General features: G+C 41.8%; 1 protein-coding gene across 1 annotated transcript in view; it reads right to left on the bottom strand.

Moving 5' to 3' along the window:
* tbce (tubulin folding cofactor E) overlaps window positions 1–18892 on the bottom strand; it is a 43617-nt gene that overhangs the window by 4922 nt on the left and 19803 nt on the right. Inside the window, exons 6-16 of the mRNA XM_051945407.1 lie at window positions 15810–15909; window positions 15600–15702; window positions 7634–7710; window positions 7456–7548; window positions 3631–3695; window positions 3425–3489; window positions 3135–3287; window positions 2292–2430; window positions 1420–1488; window positions 1264–1323; window positions 1043–1134 (exon numbers count right to left, since the gene is read on the bottom strand). Coding sequence (XP_051801367.1) covers window positions 1043–1134; window positions 1264–1323; window positions 1420–1488; window positions 2292–2430; window positions 3135–3287; window positions 3425–3489; window positions 3631–3695; window positions 7456–7548; window positions 7634–7710; window positions 15600–15702; window positions 15810–15909 — 1016 coding nt within the window. The remainder of the gene's footprint in view (window positions 1–1042; window positions 1135–1263; window positions 1324–1419; window positions 1489–2291; window positions 2431–3134; window positions 3288–3424; window positions 3490–3630; window positions 3696–7455; window positions 7549–7633; window positions 7711–15599; window positions 15703–15809; window positions 15910–18892) is intronic.

The following is an 18892-nucleotide window of genomic DNA, read 5'->3' as shown; positions in this document are numbered from 1 at the left end:
TCATTTTTGTCACTTTGTCATTTTTGTCGTTTTGTGTCTCATTTTTGTCACTTTCTCATTTTTGTCATTTTGTGTTTCATTTTTGTCGTTTTGTGTCTCCTTTTTGTCAATTTTGTCATTTGTGTCTTGTTTATGTCATTTTGTGTCTCATTTTTGTCACTTTGTTTCTCATTTTTGTTGTTTTGTTTCTCGTTTTTGTCGTTTTGTCTCATTTTTGTCACTGTTTCTCATTTTTGTTGCTTTGTTTCTCATTTTTGTTGTTTTGTTTCTCGTTTTTGTCGTTTTGTCTCATTTTTGTCACTGTTTCTCATTTTTGTTGCTTTGTTTCTCATTTTTGTTGTTTTGTTTCTCGTTTTTGTCGTTTTGTCTCATTTTTGTCGTTTTGTGTCTCATTTTTGTCATTTTTGTCACTTTGTTTCTCATTTTTGTTGTTTTGTTTCTCATTTTTGTCATTTTGTCTCATTTTTGTCGTTTTGTGTCTCATTTTTGTCACTTTTTCTCATTTTTTCATTTTGTGTCTCATTTTGTCACTTTGTTTCTCGTTTTTGTCGTTTTGTGTCTTCTTTTTGTCACTTTGTTTCTCATTTTTGTTTTGTCTCATTTTTGCCGTTTTGTGTCTCATTTGTGTCATTTTGTGTCTCATTTTTGTCACTTTGTTTCTCGTTTTTTTCATTTTGTGTCTCATTTTTGTCACTTTGTTTCTCGTTTTTTTCATTTTGTGTCTCATTTTTGTCATTTTGTCTCTCATATTTGTCACTTTGTTTCTCATTTTTGTCACTGTTTCTCATTTTGGTTGTTTTGTTTCTCATTCTTGTCATTTTGTCTAATTTTTGTCGTTTTGTGTCTCATTTTGTGTCTCATTTTTGTCGTTTTGTCTCATTTTTGTCATTTTGTGTCTCATTTTTGTTGTTTTATTTCTCGTTTTTGTCGTTTTTGTCGTTTTGTGAGCGACGGACTCTCAGTCTAATAATAATAAAACCCAGTAACTCATTGTATTGCCCAGCCCTGATTGTATGCAGTTTCCTTTGTGGATCTCTGGTACCTTGGGGCTGGAGTAGGTGAGCTTCAGATCTGCTGCAGGGACCTTCAGCAGTCTGTACAGGAGGCCCTTGACGTTCTGGACCACCATGGAGGCTACGGAGCAGAAACACAAGCATCCTTTAACTCTGCTGCACACCAGTTCAGACAGTTTAAACTGGTTTAAAACCAGACGAGGGCTTCAGTGAGAGGTTTGGAACAATCAGCTCTGCTTCAAGTCTTTACCTGGAAGTTTCTTCTCAATCGGCTTCCGGCCAGCGTCCTCCGGAAACACAAACGTAATCTCTGGAAAAAGAAAAAGGAAAGAAAAGATGAAGTTTTCAGAAAATACCGCATCTGCTCTGGCTCTGCTGGAACTCCATTCAGAGAGCTGGAACTTACTTAACAGCTGATTTTTGAGGGTAGAAGGCTCCATCTTCTTCAGCTCACCTTCTTCAGGAGCTCCATACTCTGAAAACAGACGAACATCATCAGAGGAGACTTTTGAAGGCAGATAACCTCCAGTCTGGGAGGAACAGTGTTATCTAGGTAGAACCAGCAGCGGTGAAGAAAGTCAAGCAGTTTGTTCTGTCTGATTGAAATGTTTTACTTCTGTCAGGCTGTTTTTAAAGTGGAATCTTCTCATGTGGAGGCGACACAAACCCTGGAGTTTCCTCTCAGTTCCTGCAGAGCTGCAGCTCACTCCACTAACAGAGTGAAATAAGGAGTTCTGAGGACAGATTGTAAACATTCAGTTATTCTGACTCAGTTATCTGTGAGAAACCAAACCTGTGATGTCGTTTTTGTCATTTTGATTCTTGTTTTTGTTTTCTTTGTGCTCATTTTTGTCATTTTGTTTCTCGTTTTTGTCATTTTGTGTCTCATGGTGACAGATTTCAAACATCAGAATCAGTTATTCTCACTCGGTTATCTGTGAGAAACCAAACCTGAGATGATGATTAACTCCAGCTGACGTTCTTCATTTTGAATCTTTCCTTCCAGACTTTCTCTTCTATTTCTTCTGTTCTCAACTCTGGGTTTGTAACTAAACGTCTTTTCTAGAAACTGTGATTCCAAGAATCCTGAATCAGAGTGTATGAAGTTTATCAGGTAAATGTGTAGATTAGCCCCAAAAACAAGGACTGCTCTGCTCTGCTTCTGTCTGATGTGTTGGAGTTCATCTGCTTTACTTCACATCTCACACCCAAACAGAAACCATCCAGGTTTCTTCTGTCTGTCTCAGCGAGTCATCGAACTACGTCAGAGTGTCTTACTGTCAATGAGTTTCTGGTAACGAGGATGCTGGGAGCTGAACTCAGCGCTGATCTGACTCCGCCCCCCAGCCTTCAGCCACGCCTCTCCATACATCTTGATGTAGTCAAGCTCCGCCCCCCTCCTGTCCTCATGGTGGATCTACAGCAGGGGAGTCAAACTCATTTTAGTTCATTCTGAAGTGGACCGGAGCAGTTAACTTACAGCAGAAGAACCCGAAAAAGTCCTTTGTTTTGGTGTGAAAAAGTATGTTCTTCAAATGTTCACATTTAATGAACAAAACATCATGAACAACCTGAAGTTCCTTAAAAAAATAAGTTAAATTTCACCAACATTCATCCTCAGTTTATCATTTCCACATTACAGCTTCCAGATCACAGAGTGTCTACAAAGGAACACAACATTTAGTCACCTGGAACTGAACCAGAGGATTTACTGGAAAAAAGACAAAAAACAACAAAAGCAAGACAAAATATTACAAAATGAGACACAAAATGACAAAACAACAATCTAGTATTTTACTTTCTGATCCAAACAACTTGTCATGGTCTAGAAATGATTTTAAATTTATAGTTTTACTAATTTACAATCTGCAGTTAATGTCTTCTCTGGACTTTTTACACTTTGAGGGCCGGATTGGACCCTCTGGAGGACCACTTTTGGACCACGGGCCACAGATCAGCATGAACACACATTCCACATCCTCTCCCTCACTTTAACCTCCACGACTCAGTGATCCTAACTTTAACCCTAAAACCTCCAACAGATCTCAGAAAATGGAGACAAAGTGAGGAGTTGTCGCCCTCTGGTGGTCTAAACCTCAAACAGAAAAGAGTCCAGCTCACCTCACAGCTGTTCAGGGTCACCAGTTGTCCCAGTTTGGCGATCAGCATCTGATTGGCTGTTCTGGGGTTTCCGTCGCTGCTCACCAGTCGGTTGCCACGACACGAAAACTGAACCAAACTGGGAAGCTTGTCCAACTCGTTCACCACGTCCCACTGGTGGACAGACACAGAACAGAGCTCGGTTATCCTACCATGAGTCCAACAAGTTCATTAAACTGCGACTAACCAATCAGTTTGATCCATTTAACAACAGAAATCTGCCTCCTTTTAGCTGAAACAGGAGCACTAACCTCAGTGATGTTGTTGTTGTCCAGGTTGAGATTCTTCAGAGCAGGAAACACGGACGTCTGAGACCCTACAGAGAACCCAGAGAGTCTCAGCTTTAACTGGATCATCAACACCAAACCCTAACTCTATGTATTTACCACAGATGAGGTGGAAATCAAACACTACATCTGCTGACATGAAGCATTCAGTCAGAGTGAAGTCTTTTTACCAGGAGCAGCGTCTTCCAGTCGAAGGACAGACACACCGGTGTTGGACAAACTCAGCTTCTCCAGTCTGTGATCAACCAACAGAGAGTTAGCTTCATGTACTTTCATACAGGACAAAACCAAGTTTATGCTCAAGAAAAAAACAAAACAACAACAAGAAAAGCCCTCAGAGCTCAGTCCTCCTCCAAGGCTGCTCAGGGTCATTTCTGATGGATAAGTCCTGATAAGTCCTCAGAGGTGGATTTGTAGTAGGATCACAATCAGCTGATGTAGTGTTCACTGGTTGTCATGGTTACAGTGACACCGTGCTGCTATCTGGCAATGATACAGAAATCTTTAACTAATCCATGGATCCAGACTATAAGCTGCATCACTGCCAGAATCTGATCACTTGGTCCTTGAGTCATTTCTGAGCTTCACTGAGTAATGTTGCTGACAGAGAGACAGACGGACGGACGGACGGACGGACGGACGGACGGACGGACGGACGGACGGACGGACGGACAGACAGATAAACGAACGGACAGACGGACGGACGGACGGACGGACGTTCCCTGGTGGAGGAACATCATGAGATCGTCTGACGCTTCATTCTAAGTTCTAGAACAGGTTGTGTGTAGTTTCTGCTGAATGTGAACCAGCCTAACAGTCATTCATGTTCAAAGTGTTTTTCTGTGTAAATACATATATAAATATAAAATACAAATACTCTAACAGGAAGCCTTCTGGTTTCAGCATCCTGCTGTGTTAATGTGAATACGTTCAGTATTTGTACTTGTACGGTTCCCTGTTTTTCCAAAACAAGTCGAGGTTTAAATTAAAAAAAGAAATCCCCTCAGAGTTAGCGTATACATGGTGATTACAAATCAGAGGGAGGACATGGAGGGTCTGAACGTATGAAAGCTAATGTTTCTCTCTCTGAGACGGTTCTGTTTCATCCACAGAATCAGTGCTGCTGGACTCACATTAGTGTTGTATGTTTCAGAAACAGAGTTCATGGTTACCTGATGGAGGTCAGAGAGTGGACAATAATTCCTAGAATGATTTACGTCCTGCTTTACTGATCTGGCAGCAGTTTAATCTGTCACTTTACTGCAAAAAGCATAACAGAAATCTCACTCAGAACAAGGATGAATAAATCCTGCTGCATGGACACAAGAACCTCTCCAGTGTTTATTCTTCTCCTATTCGTCTGTTTCTGTGTGTTTCTCTGTCCCATTCTCCATTTCTTTACCCTCAACACAGAAGACCAAAGAGTTTTTCCTCCACAATCACCAAAAACTTCTGAGAAACAACGTTTGTAGTTGGTAAGTTTCTCTCTGTATCAGCAGCCTGTAACGTCCTCATGTCAGTTTGTAAATGTTGAGATGATTTAATAATAAACCTGAACAGGAGAAGAGGACCCACATGTTCTGTAGATATAAAGGGATCCTTCTAGTTATTTTGGGTTGATTCTGCACTCATGAAAACACACTTATCTACAAACATCCTGCAGGCTGGTCCTGAGCGGAGAATTCAGTTTTACAATTATTCAGAAACTGTAAACTAAAAATGAACCCTAAAAGATGGAAAATGACTCTAAAAGATTCAAAAACGACTGCAGAAAAATCCAAAAATGACCCCCAAAAATCCAAAAACGACACCAAAGGTGGAAAAGTGACACTAAAAGATCCAAAAAATAATGAAAAAAATCCAGAATGACACTAAGAGATGAAAAATGACACAAAAAGATTAAAAAAATATTTCAAAAAAATCCAGAAATTACCCCAGAAAAACCAAAAATGACACTAAAAGATGCAAAAATTACCTCAAACAATCTAAAAAGGACCAAAAAAATCACCCCCCAAAATTCAAAAATGAAACTAAAAGCCGGTAAAATGACGCTAAAGGCCGGTAAAATGACACTAAAAGCTGGTAAAATGACACTAAAGGCTGGTAAAATGACACTAAAGGCTGGTAAAATGACGCTAAAGGCCGGTAAAATGACACTAAAAGCTGGTAAAATGACACTAAAAGCTGGTAAAATGACACTAAAGGCTGGTAAAATGACACTAAAGGCTGGTAAAATGACACTAAAGGCTGGTAAAATGACGCTAAAGGCCGGTAAAATGACACTAAAGGCCGGTAAAATGACACTAAAAGCTGGTAAAATGGCACTAAAGGCTGGTAAAATGACACTAAAAGCTGGTAAAATGACACTAAAGGCTGGTAAAATGACACTAAACGCCGGTAAAATGACACTAAAAGCCGGTAAAATGACGCTAAAGGCCGGTAAAATGACACTAAAGGCCGGTAAAATGACACTAAAAGCTGGTAAAATGGCACTAAAGGCTGGTAAAATGACACTAAAAGCTGGTAAAATGACACTAAAGGCTGGTAAAATGACACAAAAAGCTGGTAAAATGACACTAAAGGCTGGTAAAATGACGCTAAAGGCTGGTAAAATGACGCTAAAGGCTGGTAAAATGACACTAAAGGCCGGTAAAATGACGCTAAAAGCCGGTAAAATGACGCTAAAGGCCGGTAAAATGACGCTAAAGGCCGGTAAAATGACGCTAAAGGCCGGTAAAATGACACTAAAGGCCGGTAAAATGACGCTAAAGGCCGGTAAAATGACACTAAAGGCCGGTAAAATGACGCTAAAAGCCGGTAAAATGACGCTAAAGGCCGGTAAAATGACACTAAAGGCCGGTAAAATGACGCTAAAGGCTGGTAAAATGACGCTAAAGGCTGGTAAAATGACACTAAAGGCCGGTAAAATGACGCTAAAGGCCGGTAAAATTACGCTAAAGGCCGGTAAAATGACGCTAAAGGCCGGTAAAATGACGCTAAAAGCCGGTAAAATGACGCTAAAAGCCGGTAAAATTACGCTAAAGGCCGGAAAAATGACGCTAAAGGCCGGTGAAATGACGCTAAAGGCCGGTAAAATGACGCTAAAGGCCGGTAAAATGACGCTAAAAGCCGGTAAAATGACGCTAAAGGCCGGTAAAATGACGCTAAAGGCCGGTAAAATGACGCTAAAAGCCGGTAAAATGACACTAAAGGCCGGTAAAATGACACTAAAAGCCGGTAAAATGACGCTAAAGGCCGGTAAAATGACACTAAAGGCTGGTAAAATGACACTAAAAGCTGGTAAAATGGCACTAAAGGCTGGTAAAATGGCACTAAAAGCTGGTAAAATGACACTAAAGGCTGGTAAAATGACACTAAAGGCTGGTAAAATGACACTAAAGGCTGGTAAAATGACGCTAAAGGCCGGTAAAATGACACTAAAGGCCGGTAAAATGACACTAAAAGCTGGTAAAATGGCACTAAAGGCTGGTAAAATGACACTAAAAGCTGGTAAAATGACACTAAAGGCTGGTAAAATGACACTAAACGCCGGTAAAATGACACTAAAAGCTGGTAAAATGACGCTAAAGGCCGGTAAAATGACACTAAAGGCCGGTAAAATGACACTAAAAGCTGGTAAAATGGCACTAAAGGCTGGTAAAATGACGCTAAAGGCTGGTAAAATGACACTAAAAGCTGGTAAAATGACGCGAAAGGCTGGTAAAATGACGCTAAAGGCTGGTAAAATGACGCTAAAGGCCGGTAAAATGACACTAAAAGCTGGTAAAATGACACGAAAGGCTGGTAAAATGACACTAAAAGCTGGTAAAATGACACTAAAAGCTGGTAAAATGACACGAAAGGCTGGTAAAATGACGCTAAAGGCTGGTAAAATGACACTAAAAGCTGGTAAAATGACACGAAAGGCTGGTAAAATGACGCTAAAGGCTGGTAAAATGACACATAAAGACCTCTGATCCAGCTGCATACCGTACCTGGGCAGAGCTGAAATGCTGAGCACACTGTCCTGCTCTAGAGGGTTTCTGGACAGGTTGAGACTCTTCAGGGACTGCAGAACTCCCTGTGGCCTGTCAGACGTTAAACACATGAGAAACACAGACGTTCAGGATGACAGGAGTGAAAACATCCCATAATGAAGGATTACAGCGTCACCTCTGCAGCTCTGTGATGTCGTTGTCCTCCACACTCAGATCCTCCACCTGTGGCCACATGAGGGCGCTCTGCAGGATCTGAGCAGCAGGACAGAAGACAAGGTGATGAAAGGTAAACCACTAGATCAGCAGAGTCCAACTCATCTTAGTCCAGGTTCCACATCCGGTCCAGTCTGATCCCCAGTGGACCGGACCAGTAAAACCAGTAAAACCACAGCATAATAACCTATAAAACTCCACATTATAATCACAGATATCTGGATCTGAACCATACAAGATTTTACTTTATGATCAAAACGACAAAGGTCAGACAAAAATAAAGACAAAAAAACACAAAAAACATCACAAAATATTACAGAAACAAGACACAAAACGACAAAAACACGGAACAAAAGATAAAATATGAGACAAACGACTCGAAACAAAACCAAAAAGAGACAAAAGATTAGAAAAAAGTTACAAAGCAACAAAAAAATGAGGAAACAACAAAAATGAGAGTAAAAATTAAACAAATGACACAAACAGGACAAAAAATGACCAAAGCGGGAAAAAAAAGTAACAAAAAAGTAGATAAACCACACAAGCGTGACAAAAAGGAAAGACAAAAGGGCAAAAACCCGAAACAAGATGACAAAAGTCAGACAAAAAACAACAAAAATATACTTACAACACAAAAGGCTTATTCAAGGAGAATTCCCCATTCATTTTAACCCCTGTAAGTTTTTCTACAGAGCCAGAGCTCTTTCTGGACCACACCGATAGGACGGCAATTTAAGGGCTGTTTGTGTTGCCTATTGTGTTAATGCTAAAGGAAGTAGCAGCATTTATCGCCATGATGGACGACGGTAAAGACGTGAGTACGAACTGTGAATTGTTTTATTAGTTTAACTTTATAAAACAAACAAAAGATTGATTTGGAGCGGTTTAAAGTTTAACGTTATAAACACTTCTGCTGTTTTCATTTCTGGAGAAAAGTTTTTAACCTGCTAAACTGAGGAACAAGCTATGTTTGAGCTCGTCATTCACTAGCACAGACGACCACTTTTATATAGTTCCGCTGCTGTAAAACCAACGCTTAGCTTGTTTAATAATTTGTTTAATTGAGTTCTAGCCAGGGCTGCACAGTGGAGTAGAGGTTAGTACTGTCGCCTTGCAGCAAGAAGATCCCCGGTTCAAATCCCGGCCTGGGCCTGGGATCTTTCTGCATGGAGTTTGCATGTTCTCCCTGTGCATGCGTGGGTTTTCTCCGGGTACTCCGGCTTCCTCCCACAGTCCAAAAACATGCTGAGGTTAATTGGTTACTCTAAATTGTCCGTAGGTGTGAATGTGAGTGTGATTGTGTGTCTGTATATGTAGCCCTGTGACAGACTGGTGACCTGTCCAGGGTGTCCCCTGCCTTCACCTGAGTCAGCTGGGATAGACTCCAGCACCCCCCATGACCCTAGTGAGGATAAAGCGGTGGATAGAGGATGGATGGACGGAGTCCTAGCCAGATCACGGATTTTTTTAGTGCAGTTTTTTTATGCTTTTTTTAAACAGTTCATTGTGTTCTGCGTCCTGATTGGCTCAGGGACTGACCAACGTGAACAGTCTCCGCGCTTCGTCTCCTCTGCCATACAGGCCAGCGCTGCCTGCTGTGGAGCGCTGGATCATTTCTCTCCTTGTTCTCCATGTAGTGAGACACCCTGAAAGACGGAGCTGACAGAGCAGCCTTCTTTTCCCCCGCCGTCAACCGGACAGTGGACGTGGTCCCCAGCCGTCTCTGGCCACTGCAGCCGCGCTCCCCAGGAGAAGAGCGCAGGCGTGAGCCTTCCCCACCCCCGACTGCTCCGATTGATTCAGCCGGCCCGCTCTAAGGCAAGAGTACTGCCGCGGCGTCCACCTGGCTGCAGCTGCAGCGCTCCCCCAGGTGCAGTATTGTATAATAACTGTAAAAAATAAAGCTGACTACTTCACGGATTTCGCCTATCGTGGGTTCTTTTTGGAACGTAACCCCCGCGATAAACGAGGGTTCACTGTATAAAGATATCAGCCTCCTGGCCTGCAGGAGTCCAAAATCGATGAGTGTTGATTGACTTGAAGTGAAAACACAGTTCTCTGGAAATATACCCAACACACATGTCCTTGCATGAAGAGGCACCCTCACACCAACAATCTTAGACAAAGTTTGTATGACTGATTTCCAGAACTTCTGTAGTTTTGAGCAGCCCCAAACACAATGAAACAGAGTGCCCTTTCCTTCTAAACATTTGCTGCAAGTATCTGGGATATTGGGCGACCAGTGATTCAGTTTGGTCGGAGTTATGTAAGTTCTCATCAACCACTTATATTGGAGGAGTTTCATCCTTGTATTAATTGATTGAGTTTGGGCTTTTAAACATGCATTTTCCCAATCTACTTCATGTATATCCTCTTGAAGATCAGATCTCCATGCATCCAGCCTGTCAGTGGTAGTTTCCTTATCATGTGCCAATAGAGTTGCATAAAATAAAGAAATTTGACCTTTCTCCTCTAAGTTTTGCAGTGTAAGGTTCTCCAGATGGGATAGCGGAGGTTCAGATATAATGTGTTTGTATTTTGACATAATGAAATGTTTTACTTGTAAATATTTTAAAAAATGTTTCTTTGGAATGTCATATGTTTGACATAGTTGATCAAATGTGAGGAGACTACCATCCTTATAAAGGTCTGCCACCTTCTGTACACCTTTATATGCCCAAGTTCTGAAACCTCCATCCGCTCTTCCTGCCTTGAAGCACATGTTGCCCCATATAGGGGAGAGACGTGAAATAGGAGGAAGATCGCCAACATGTAGATGTGCCCTATACCAAATGTCTATGGTATTTTTAAGGAAAGGGTTGTTTGTTATTTTCTTTAAGCATTTGGGATTTGCAGAGTACAAATACAGTTTCAATGCAAAGCTCGGTACTGATGTTTGTTCAATGTTTACCCAGGCTGGGGGTATCTCAGTTGAAAAGTAAAACATGGCTGAGCGTAATTGCGCAGACCAGTAATACCATTTCAGATTTGGCAATTTTAGCCCTCCTCTTTCATATGGCAGGTACAGCAAGCGAAGTCTCAGCCTGGACTTTTTATTATTCCAGATGAAAGCATTAAGAATACTGTTTATTTCATCAAAGAATAATTTTGGTGGTGGTAGAGGGAGTGACTGAAAGAGGTATAAGAACTTTGGTAGCACGCTCATCTTAATCATGTTTATTCGGCCAATTATTGAAATGGGCATTGTCATCCATCTATCCAGAGTTGCCTTCACTTCTCTGATCAAAGGGTCGTAATTTCTTGCAACGGTGGTTTTAACATCAGGGGTAATTTTAATTCCTAGATATACAAATCCCTCGTATGCATTAATAAACGGGGTTTGTATGATTGGTTTTAGCCTTTCGTCCTCATTTAAAAATAGTATGGAAGATTTTGAGTCATTTATAGTATATCCAGAAAACTGTCCAAATAGTTTAATTTGTTGCATTAGGCTTGGTATGCTGATAGACAGTTTTGTTAAGAAAACTATCAGATCATCAGCATATAGAGCCAATCTATGTTCTTGTTTTCCTATACGGATACCAGACAAGTCTGTATGTGTTCGTATTGCCATAGCCAAGGGTTCTATAGCCAGTATGAATAGCATTGGTGATAGTGGGCATCCCTGGCGTGTGGAGCATTCTAATGTAATTGGTTTTGAAACTATATTGTTTGTTAAAATACTGGCCCTGGGTTCTGTGTACAAAATCCGAATCCATTTAAGAAAGTTGTTTCCAAATCCAAATCTTGGCAGAACGTTAAATAAATATGGCCATTCTATCCTATCAAAGGCCTGACGGGCATCCAGTGATAATAAGGCTGTATCCTTTGCATTAAATCTCTCATAAATTATATTGAGAACTCTCCTAATATTGTGGAATCCTTGACGTTTTGGTACAAAACCATTTTGATCATTATGAACCAATTGTGAGATGTAGGAGTCTAATCTTTTTGCTAAAACTTTACAAAGTATTTTAGTATCAACCCCCATCAGACTTATTGGTCTAAATGAAGAGCATTCTGCAGGGGGCTTACCAGGTTTTAAGATCAGTGTGATCATTGCCAGTCTCAGAGTCGGTGGCAGAATTCCATTTTGATAAGCTTCTTCATACATTTTAAAAAGTGGGATTGTTAATTTTCCTTGAAAAGCTTTATAAAATTCGATCGTAAATCCATCCGGTCCGGGGGCCTTACCACTGTTAATGTTTTTGATAGCCTGTAATATTTCTTCAGGAGTTAAATTTCTGTCTAATTCCTTTTTGGAATCTTCTGCTAGGGTCGGGAATTGAAGTTGGTCTAAAAATGTTTCCCGTTCCTCTGAAACTTGAGGGCATTCTGACTTGTATAGATTTTGATAAAACTCTCTAAAGCTGTCATTGATTTCAGATGGGTCTACTGTTAAGTTCCCTGAAGAGGTGATTATGCTATTAATCGCTCTGTCACTCTGCATTTTCTTAATTCTCCATGCCAGGAGCTTGCAAGCTTTTTCTCCCTGATCATAATAAGATTGCTTTAACCACAATAGATTTCTCGCGGCCGCATTGGAGGATAATTTATTATACTCAGTTCTTAAAGTCTAGTCTAGTTCCAAAAGTTTGATCTGTTTTTCCAGAATTTCCATCTGTTTCTTTTGTTTTTTTGGCCTTCGTACTTGTGAAACTGAGAATTTCACCTCTAATGTATGCTTTAAACCATCTCATCGAGGCACTAGTTTGGTCTGTATTTAATTCAAAATAGCTATCTATTTTTTCCCCTACGAATTTAACAAAGTCAGGATTCTGTAGCCATCTAGCTTGAAATCACCAGTTAATGGGGTTATTGGTAAATTTCTCTATGTGGACACTCAGTGAGATCGCTGCATGGTCACTGATCACTATGCTATCATACCGGCATCTTTTGATCCTTGATAAAAGTCCTCTTGAGACCAAAAAATAATCTATACGAGATCGTGATTTATGTATACCGGATTGACAGGAGAATTCTATTTTGTCTGGATTCTGCTCCCTCCACACTTCCACCAGATTAATATCTGATATATATTGATTTATTACTTGTCTAGTTTGCGTTTTATAAATGTCTGAGCCTGTTGAACGATCTATAGTTGGGTTTAAAGTGCAATTAAAATCTCCTCCAATTATGTAAGATCCTTGTAAAGTAGATATTGTAAGAAAGAGATCTTCAAAAAATGTAGGGTTATTTTCATTTGGTCCATATATGCTCACTAGATTTACTGCAAATGAAAAAATATTGCCCTGAGCGATTACATACCTACCAGCAGGGTCTTGGATTGTTTTAGTCATTTGAAACGGTATGGTTCTATGGATCAGGATAAGTACCCCTCTGGCATAGTTATTGTATGATGCATGTACAACTTGACCAGACCATCTGTTCTTTACAAGTTTTACATCAGACATTGTCAAGTGTGTTTCCTGAAGAAAAATTATTTTGGATTTAAGCTGTTTGATCCTGCTTATAACTTGCTTCAATTTAATCAATTTTCTGAGTCCCCTGACATTCCAACTTGTAATTTTTATATCAAACATGTTCTGGATATTTGCTTGTTCCATAAGTGGTAGTTTGTTCTGTAATTTGAATGTGCTGAGACCCATTGCTGATGCTGCATGAACGTAAAATACATAGAACTACTTCAAAACCAACAAACAAAATATACCTGTCATTGGCTCATAATACTCCAAGTCCCCACCCTTACTCAGAACAGTGAACAGGGGCTGTGCTCTTTTCTAGGTGTTCCTCTGTTGTCATGATTCTGTGCTCAGCTTCTTCCAGTCGTGCAGCATTGGCGGCAACATTTTGCTTCACTTCTGCCATGCTGTTCTCCAAAGCGGCCACCGACTTAGTCATTTCACCCATGAGACTACTTATACTGTCCAGTTTAGTTCCAAATCCACCGAACTCGGAGCAAAGTGACTGTAGTTCAACTAGTACCGCCGTGAGGTCGGTTGTGTTGCTAAGGCTAGCGGCACTCTCGCCGTGCGGATCCGGTGGTGGACTATCAGCTTTACCTGGTTTTTGGGAACCGCGCTTTCGGGTGAAAATATCACAGTCCTTAATTGTAGTCGTCTTGGACATTTTCTCAGTTCAGTTGGCTTGTCTAATGTAGGGTTATTACAAGTTTTTAAGGCGGGTTACACGAAGCATCCACGTTATGCTGCCTTCCGGGTCCCTGGCTCCATAGTGCCCCCACAACTTCTGGTTTTCTTTATGTTGCGCTCTTGGGTCCATATTGCGTATCGCATTTTATTGTGTTTTGTCTGTTGTTTGCTGCTAGCTGCACCAAAAATTGCCCAGCGGGGACAATAAAGACTTCTTGATTCTTGAGCCGAGCTGAGAGATGAACTCTACAAGCAAAAGGTGAAAACACTATCTAAAATACAGTATTTATTCTCTTTTTCCTTTTAGGAGTTATTTATGTACTGTGATGTAACCAAAAACATTGATGTATTGTATTTTATAGGTTCAGGTGATTAGGAAATTATGCAGGGAATGTGGACTGGATTCCTCTGGATCAGGCACTGACCTCCTCGTGAGATTGACCAATGAAATGAAATCAAGACAAACTTACAAGGTTTTTCAGAAAATATGGGCTGCTTCAGGTAATAGGGCTGGGCGATATGGCCAAAAAATAAAATCTCGATTTTTTTTAGTCATCTTGGACGATTTTAATCGATTTTTGTTGTTTCTTTGCGGTCTGTTTGCTATGGCTAGTGCTAGGGTTGCCACCTTTCAGAAATGAAAACAAAGGACACCCACCACTAGGGCTGCAACTAACCGCGTCGATGAGTCGTCTGAGCACGATACGTCATCAGTGCTCAGACGACTCGTCGGCGCGTCGTTAGTTGCAGCCCTACCCACCACGACTCCTCGGGGCCTCAGTTCAGTAAAACTGAAAAGACATTCACAGATTCAGACTTCCGGCATCAATAACTCTTTAGACATACATCAAAACATAAACGATGCCTCTTTCCCATCTTTGTAAGGCACACAATGTGCTACAAGCCCAGTTTTATCAAAGTAGCTGTCTATCAAGCTGCAGGAATAACACTGGTGTCAACTGGAGCCAATTGAAGGCTGCAGTGATTCTGGTGACACTACAGTGTATCAGAGTGAGGTTATTGATTATTTGTGTCTCTCTTCACTGTTGCAGCAGTTTTGCAATTTGCAGGCGGTCCCTGTTCCCTCCATAGACACCAATGTTATTTCTGCAACTTCTGGGAAGTTTATTAACCCTCCAGTGGCGGCCTGCCCAGTGGTGGGCTGGTTGCCGTTCCTCCGGTGGGGCGCTCTGCCCCTGTGTCTGGCTTCCTGACTGTGTGGGGCCGTCGGCCCCCTTGGGGGTGTGGGTGGCGGGTGGATCCTCTTGCCCTGGGCTGCATGGGTCGATTCTGGCGTGCTGGGGGTGTCGGTAGCTGCTCCCTCTTGTCCTCGGGGTCCGTGTGGTTCACGGTGGCCCCGGTTGCTCCCTGGGGGCCGCCTCGTGGCTCCTGTTGCCCGGGGAGGAGGGGCTCCCTGTCAGCTTGGCTCTGCATTGCCGTGATAGCTGTTCTGGGCTTCGGGGTCCTTCACATTTGCGTGTTTGATCAGGTCTCTCCAGCTCCTGTCGAGTTCCACTGTTGAGCAGTGACGGGACCAGAATGTGCTGAGACTCATTCTCTCTTTCCCTAGTATCTTCTTCTGGCCTATTCTATTCTATACTGTCAAGACATCCACAATTATGGTGTTCAATACTGTTCATTTATTTTTTGATTTTTTTCTTTGCTTTGTTGTTTTTTTTGTTTTGTTTTATTGACGGGTAATTAGTAGTCGGGAATAACATAGCACCTGACACTCTTCAGTTGCAATACAAACAAACAAAAAAAGAAATACAAAAATACATCTAAACTAATGATGCTGGGGTGTCTGGTACATACCTGTGGCCAGGTGAGCTGGCTGCTGTTGAGGACCAGGACCTTCAGACTGCAGAAAGCGTGGCGGTGAGCCAAGCAGTCGGAGGGCAAAGTCAGTCTGTTGGAGCTAAAGAATGATGGAACGTTATATTATTATTATTATTATTATATTATCATTACTATTAAGATAGGAGGAAGATAAAGGCCGTGAATAAACCCAGAAGGAATCTGTACCTGAGCTGTAGTCCTTCCAGTCGGACCAGTTGCTCAGTGATGGAGGACACGTCCTCCCAGCAGGACAGCAGTGTCCCACTGAGGTCCAACCACTCCACGTCTGATGGCTGCAGTTAAAGAGTTACTGAGCAGCTGGAGATCAACAACTACCAACAAACACAACCTGGTATCAGTCTTTAAACCACTCAGACCACATCTGAGCCATTTCACCCACACAGTCCTCTACCCACAACTAGTTACAGTGTTAGTAATCATCTGGTTCTTAGTTATAAGTTCTTCTTTAGTCATCAGAGCTTCATTTTATTAGTCTGATGTCAGATCAATAGAGTTGGTTTTTCAATCAGCTACAGGTGTCCAGAACACTGCTAACATGCAGCTAAATGTAATTAAATACAGCAAACATGCAGCTAAATGTAGCTAAAGGCAGCTAAATGTAGTTAAATACAGCAAACATGCTGTTAAATGCAGCTAAATGTAGCTATATGCAGCCAAATGTAGCTAAAGGCAGCTAAATGCAGCTAAATCTAGAGTCTGTGAGGTTTGTCCAACATGTGGAGTAAAATGAGAATCTGAATGTGAGAACCTGCTGGAGTTTAACTGGAAGTAATGAAGCATCCCAGCGGTCTCTGCCATGGTGCCCCATGCTAGCTAAACTCCCACCTCAGATCCACAACAGTCCAGCTTTAAATCACCAAACTAACAACTATTCTGAGCCTTGAGAGGCACTGAGCGTTGCCTAAGGTTGGAATCGTCCACTGAAGCAGCTCCGGCGGTGTTTCTGTTCCTCTATCTGTTTTAAGGACAGTTTTTGTCTCCTCCGTCGCCTAGCAACTACAAAGACCCCTAATTGGTTTAGAGCAGGCATGGGCAAACTACGACCCCCGGGCCACATACGGCCCGTTGAGCTTTTCAATCTGGCCTGCGAGACAATTTTGTCATTATTAGAACTGACGAAATTACAGTAAAGACCACATTCATTTGGCCTTCTCCTGCAGTACCCAACATTTCTGGTGATCCCACTAGATGGCGCTCCAGACACAAGTGACCTTTGTTGCTTTATTTTCTCTTCTTCTACTCTGCAGCTGCATTGAGCCCTGCCATAACAATGAGTGGATCAAAGAAAAGAAAAGTCGACAGTGAGTGTCGAGTGTTTCAGAAGGAGCGGACTACTAAATATTTTTTCGCTAAAGTCCATTCAAAGGCTGTATGTCTTATTTGCAATGAAACCGTTACGGTTTTTAAAGAATACAATATCAGCCAGCACTTTTCCATGAAGCATGCTAACTACGCTAGCAACCAGTCAGCACAAGAACAGACAGCTACACCTCAGAGGCTGCAGCCAGTTTACAGACTCAGCAAAATACGTTTTTTCTGTAAACTACGATTCAAGAGTCAAGCACGAAGGCAAGTTATTTGCTAGCATTCAAAATAGCAAAGGCTAGCAAGCCTTTCTCTGAAGGGGAGTTTTTTAAAGAAAGTATGGTAGAGACAGCAGATCTCCTGTGTCCAGAAAGCAAAAACTAATGTGAAAAACAGTTTATCAGCAGGACACTTACTCGCCATGTTGAACTAATCGACAAAGCCTTAACCAGCTCACTGAACGAAAAAGCGGAGTTTATTAGAGGGATTAATGAACATTTTGAGACAACGGAGGAACTTTTGACCATGGAATCCATGAAGGGGAAAACACGAGGAGGACTGTAGGACAGGGTGTCTGGGGTCATCCAGAGGATGAAGCTGCTGCGGTGGAAACTCACCAATGTCACCACGGATGGATCGCCAAACCCGACAAGAAAAAACGTCGGGCTGCTGAAAAGAATCCAGGATAAGGTGAAGGAGGAAAACTCTGAGCTGGATGTGATTTTCCTACACTGCATAATCCATCAGGAAGCGCTCTGTAAGTCCGTTTTGCACCTTGATCATGTCATGAAGCCAGTCGTAAAACTCGTTAACTTTATATGAGCCAGAGGGCTTCAGCATCTCAGTTCATTAAGTTTCTTGAAGAAACTGATGCTGAGCACCAGGACTTGCTTATCACTCTCATGTCCGCTGGCTAAGTTGGGGGAAAGTATATAGGCGAGTGTGGGAGCTCAAAGGTGAGATGAGCTCATTTTTGGAGTTAATCGGGAAAACCGATGATTTTCCTGAGCTGCGTGACAGAGATTGACTGTGATTTAGCTTTTGCTGTGGACATACTGACGCACATGAATGAGCTGAACGTGAAGCTGCAAGGGAAAGATCAATTTGTGCTTGAAATTTACACAAATATGACAGCCTTCAAAGCCAAACTGACTTTATTCTCTAGACAAATGTCAAAACAATCCTTTGTTCATTTCCCTACACTGGTGACGCTGACAGAGGCCAGTCCACATGTGATGAAATATAAGGAATCGCTAGACGACCTACACAGAGAATTCTGCCGTCGGTTCTCTGATTTTGAAAAAATTGACAAGACCCTTCAGCTGGTATCATGTCCCTCATCAGAAGACCCAGAAACAGCACCTCAGGAGTTGCAGTTGGAACCGATCGATCTTCAAAGTGACTCAGTCTTAAAGGAGAAGTTCAGCTCCTTAAACTGAATGACTTCATCGCTAAGTGAAGCCAAGTTTCCAAACATTGGGAAGATGGCACAGAGGATGCTGGTGTTGTTTGGATCTACCTACATGTGTGAGCAGACGCTCAGCGTGATTAACATCAACAAAGCACACCACAGATCCCAGTTAACTGATGAACACCTCAGATCCATCCTGAGAATTGCCACAACCAGACTGACACCAGACTCTGATGCACTGGAAAAAAGGGTGACACTGTTCCCACTGAAACTGAATGTGAGTATTCTTTACTTTGTCAGTATTGTCTTTAACATGTAATTCATATTAGTTTGCACAATCTCCAACCATCTGATGCTGGTCTGGCCCGACTGTTGAATTTCAAAAGCTTGCCCACCCCTGGGGTAGAGTCACAGGTTGCATTTCATCCAGTCGGTTTAAACAAGGTCAGCTTTCTATCTAAAGATCTCATTTTTCTACACATGAACAACTTCCAGTTAGTAAAAAGTCAGACTCACAAAGTGATGAGCTGCT

The sequence above is a fragment of the Acanthochromis polyacanthus genome, chromosome 3 (assembly GCF_021347895.1).
Source record: "Acanthochromis polyacanthus isolate Apoly-LR-REF ecotype Palm Island chromosome 3, KAUST_Apoly_ChrSc, whole genome shotgun sequence".
NCBI classification, from domain to species: Eukaryota; Metazoa; Chordata; class Actinopteri; family Pomacentridae; genus Acanthochromis; species Acanthochromis polyacanthus.
This window is presented reverse-complemented; position numbering and strand designations above follow the sequence as displayed.